General features: G+C 42.7%; 1 protein-coding gene across 1 annotated transcript in view; it reads right to left on the reverse strand.

Moving 5' to 3' along the window:
* Window positions 1–4,079, reverse strand: part of IFT46 (intraflagellar transport 46) — a 26,979-nt gene that overhangs the window by 15,705 nt on the left and 7,195 nt on the right. Inside the window, 1 exon segment of the mRNA XM_017523441.1 lies at window positions 2,844–2,923. Within this exon segment, the coding sequence (XP_017378930.1) occupies window positions 2,844–2,888 (45 nt within the window). The 5' untranslated portion in view covers window positions 2,889–2,923.

A 4,079-nucleotide genomic window follows, 5' to 3' on the forward strand; every position in this document is an offset into this window, starting at 1 on the left:
AAAAAAAAAAAAAAAAAGCAGGTTTTCAAAGCTTGGTTTCTGTATGCCATATGGCTTAAATGGAGGTTAACACGTTTGATTCCAGTTGTTTAAAATTAATTTTTTTTATGGTAAAGCAGCTATTGGCACACACAACTGTGACGTGTCACAAGACACCAAAAACTGCTTTTGGTCACCTTTTGCTCTAAGAATAACAAATTTATTAGACATAGATAAAAGTATAGATAAAAGTATATTCTAAGCTATAATATGCATAGCAGATAATGAAACAGTTGAAGACTTTATTCAGTGACTATACCTTATTAGTATATGATTGATAGGAACTTTCTAGAGCATTCTTTCTTAATTCAAGATTTGCCAAAATTATCTTTAGTCACATAGGAAGCAGTTTTGGCAAAGGGAACTTGTAAGAATATTGTCAGCACAGGGTAGTGTCTCATGCCTGTAATGCCAGCATTTTGGAAGGCCAAGGTGGGCGGATCACATGAGGCCAGGAGTTCGAGACCAGCATGGTCAACATGGTGAAAAACTGTCTCTACTAAAAATATAAAAATTAGCCAGGCATGGTGGTGAGTGCCTGTGATCCCAGCTACTTGGGAGGCTGAGGCAGGACAATCACTTGAACCCAGGAGGCAGGCTGCAGTGAGCTGAGATCACACCACTGTACTCCAGCCTGGGCACCAGAGTGACTTCATCTAGGAAAAAAATAATAATAATTTTGTCAATTTTTTTTTGAGACAATTTCGCTTCTGTTGCTCAGGCTGGAGTGCAATGGCACAATCTCGGCTCACCGCAACATCTGCCTCCCAGGTTCAAGGGATTCTCCTGCCTCAGCCTCCCGAGTAGCTGGGATTACAGGCCTGTGCCACCATGCCCGGCTAATTTTTTGTATTTTTAGTAGAGATGGTGTTTCTCCATGTTGTTCAGGCTGGTCTCCAACTCCCGACCTCAGATGATCTGCCCGCCTCAGTCTCTCAAAATGCTGGGATTACAGGTGTGAATCACCACGCCTGGCCCATCAATTTTAAAGGTTATTCAAAAGTAGATCCTTTCTGTTGCTTCTGGGTGCATACCAAATTAGAAAGATGAACCGTAAATACTGAGCACAGAATGAAGACTAGAAGAATTTAGGGTGATATACAAAATTTGGAGGTAAATTGGATAGGAAAATAGTTACTTTTCCTCTTCCTCTTTAAAGTTGTACTTTGCAAAAAATCTGATATAAAAGCAGAAGGCTTCATATACTACAGACAAATGCCTAAGAAATGACCTTGTATATAAGACATTAAAACAGGACACTGGTCACAGAGTGGGACCACCTGAAAATGTTACCTTTTAGGCTTTTTATTAAATCAGTCCACATCACTACCGCTTTCTGTATTACTTCAAATATTTTTCACCTGTGTTTCCAAAGTTCCAGTTCTTAAAAGACCATTAAAATGACTGGCTCGGCGTGGTGGCTCACACCTGTAATCCCAGCACTTTGGGAGGCCGAGGCAGGCAGATCACCTATCTGAGGTCAGGAGTTTGGGACCACCCTGGCCAACATGGTGAAACCCCATCTCAATTAAAAAAAAAAAAACCATTAAAATGTAGCCATCAGGCTGGGTGCGGTAGCTCACACCTGTAATACCAGTACTTTGGGAGGCAGAGGCAGGCAGATCACCTGAGGTCAGGAGTTAAGAGACCACTGTAGCCAATATGGCAAAACCCCATCTCTACTAAAAACACAAAAATTAGCCAGGCAAGTTGGTGCTGGCCTGTGGTCCCGGCTACTCTGCAAGCTAAGGCATGAGAATTGCTTGAACTGAAAAGGTGGAGGTTCCAATGAACCAAGATCATACCACTGCACTCCAGCCTGGGCGAAAGAGTGAGACACCATCTCAAAAATGAAAGCAAACAGGCTGGGCACAGTGGCTCACACCTGTAACCCGGCACTTTGGGAGGCTGAGGCAGGTGGATCACCTGAGGTCAGGAGTTCAAGAATAGCCTGACCAACATGGTAAAACCCCATCTCTACTAAAAATACAAAAATTAGCCAGGCGTGGTGGCGGGTGCCTGTCCCCAGCTACTTGGGAGGCTGAAGCAGGAGAATCGCTTGAACCTGGGAGGTAGATGTTGCAGTGAGCTGAAATCATGCCATTGCACTCCAGCCTGGACAACAAGAGTGAAACTCTGTCTCAAAAAAAAAAAAAAAAAAAAAACATTGGATAATGTGCTATGACTAAACACAAATGGTTTTAAGAAGGCACATGTGCAACTCTAAGGTCCTATATGTGTCTAGAGAGGTGGGTATCTTGCCATCTTTCTTTCAGAAGCAGGGTGATTCTCTAGGTTCACAGAATAACAGCAGTAAATATTTGGGTCTTAAGACCTCAAAATTAAAATCTCTTTCACAAAATATTGACAGTATCACAAGTATTGACAATGAAAAAATGCCCAGACTGACAATTTCAAACTTGCTTTAGCACAAGAATTACCTGGACTACTTCCTAAAAATATAAATTCCCAGGCTTTTACTCTTAAGATTCTGGGTGGGGCCTGGGAATCTGTATATTTAAAAATAAGTACCCCAGTTGACTCTTATGATCAGGAAAGTTTGTGAAACGCTGGGTTACATTTTATGAAATTCCTCACCAAAGTCAGCTGTAACAGTAGGCTTTATTCCTGAAGAAAAGTCAAAATCTCAAGGCTCTTTGCAACTGATTTTCCTCCATAAGCTCAAAGGTCCCTAACCACTGGAGGTGAGTGTTCAACAAATGTTTACTGTTGAACTGGTGTCATCTCTAACTACTAAAAACCCAAAGCAGAAATTCTACAAGAACCTGTGAGTTTGACTGTACCTTGTTATTTTCCTCTTCATACTCATCACTGCTGTTATCAGCCATAGCCTTGTTAGGAAGATGGGCAGAACGAGGAAGTCCTTAGAAGAAAAGATTTTCCTTTAGATTACTGTTAAAATGATTTTTATTTTATTTTTTATTTTTATTTATTTATTTTTTTTTGAGACAGAGTTTCGCTCTTGTTGCCCAGGCTGGAATGCAATGGCGCGATCTCGGCTCACCACAACCTCCGCCTCCTGGGTTCAGGCAATTCTCCTGCCTCAGCCTCCTGAGTAGCTGGGATTACAGGCTTGCGCCACCATGCCCAGCTGATTTTTTGTATTTTTAGTAGAGACGGGATTTCACCATGTTGACCAGGATGGTCTCGATCTCTTGACCTCGTGATCCACCCACCTCGGCCTCCTAAAGTGCTAGGATTACAGGCGTGAGCCACGGCGCCCGGCCCTAAAATGATTTTTAAAGACAAATATTTTTAGTTTGTAATATTTTATGCTCTAAAAATTTTTTTTTGAGGTGGAGTCTTGCTCTGTCGCCCAGGCTGGAGTGCAATAGTGAGATCTTGGCTCACCGCAACCTCCGCCTCCCGGGTTCAAGCAATTCTCTTGCCTCAGCCTCCCGAGTAGCTGGGATTACAGGTGCAGGCCACCACACCTGGCTAATTTTTTGTATTTTTAGTAGAGTCGGGGTTTCACCATGTTGGCCAGGATAGTCTCAATCTCTTGACCTTGTGATCTGCCAATTTCAGCCTCCCAAAGTTCTGGGATTACAGGCGTGAACCACCACGCCTAGCCATGCTCTAACCATTTTATGAAACAAGGCTTATCAGAACATCTAGCTATAAGAGAGGAGACTGAATTTTAGTCATGTTTCTGCCAATTGAAATCAAGATATATTTACTAAACATTATTGTGCTTAAGGCATTGGGTTAGACATTATACTCATCAAATTATCTGCCATCACATAAATAATATAAACTCTGACCAGGAGCAGTGACTCATGCCTGTAATCCCAACACTTTGGGAAGGGGAGGCAGGAGGATCACTTGAGCCCAGGAGTTTGAGCCTAGCCTGGACAATATGGCAAGATCCTGTCTACAAAAAAAGAAAAAAAAATTAGCTGAGTGTGACAGTGTGCGCCTGTGGTCCCAGCTACTTGGGAGGCTGAAGCAGGAGGTCTGCTTGAACCCAGGAGTTTGAGGCTGCAGTGAGCAGTGTTCATGCCACTGCACACCAGCCT

Source organism: Cebus imitator, unplaced genomic scaffold (assembly GCF_001604975.1).
Source record: "Cebus imitator isolate Cc_AM_T3 unplaced genomic scaffold, Cebus_imitator-1.0 Scaffold28, whole genome shotgun sequence".
NCBI lineage: Eukaryota > Metazoa > Chordata > Mammalia > Primates > Cebidae > Cebus > Cebus imitator.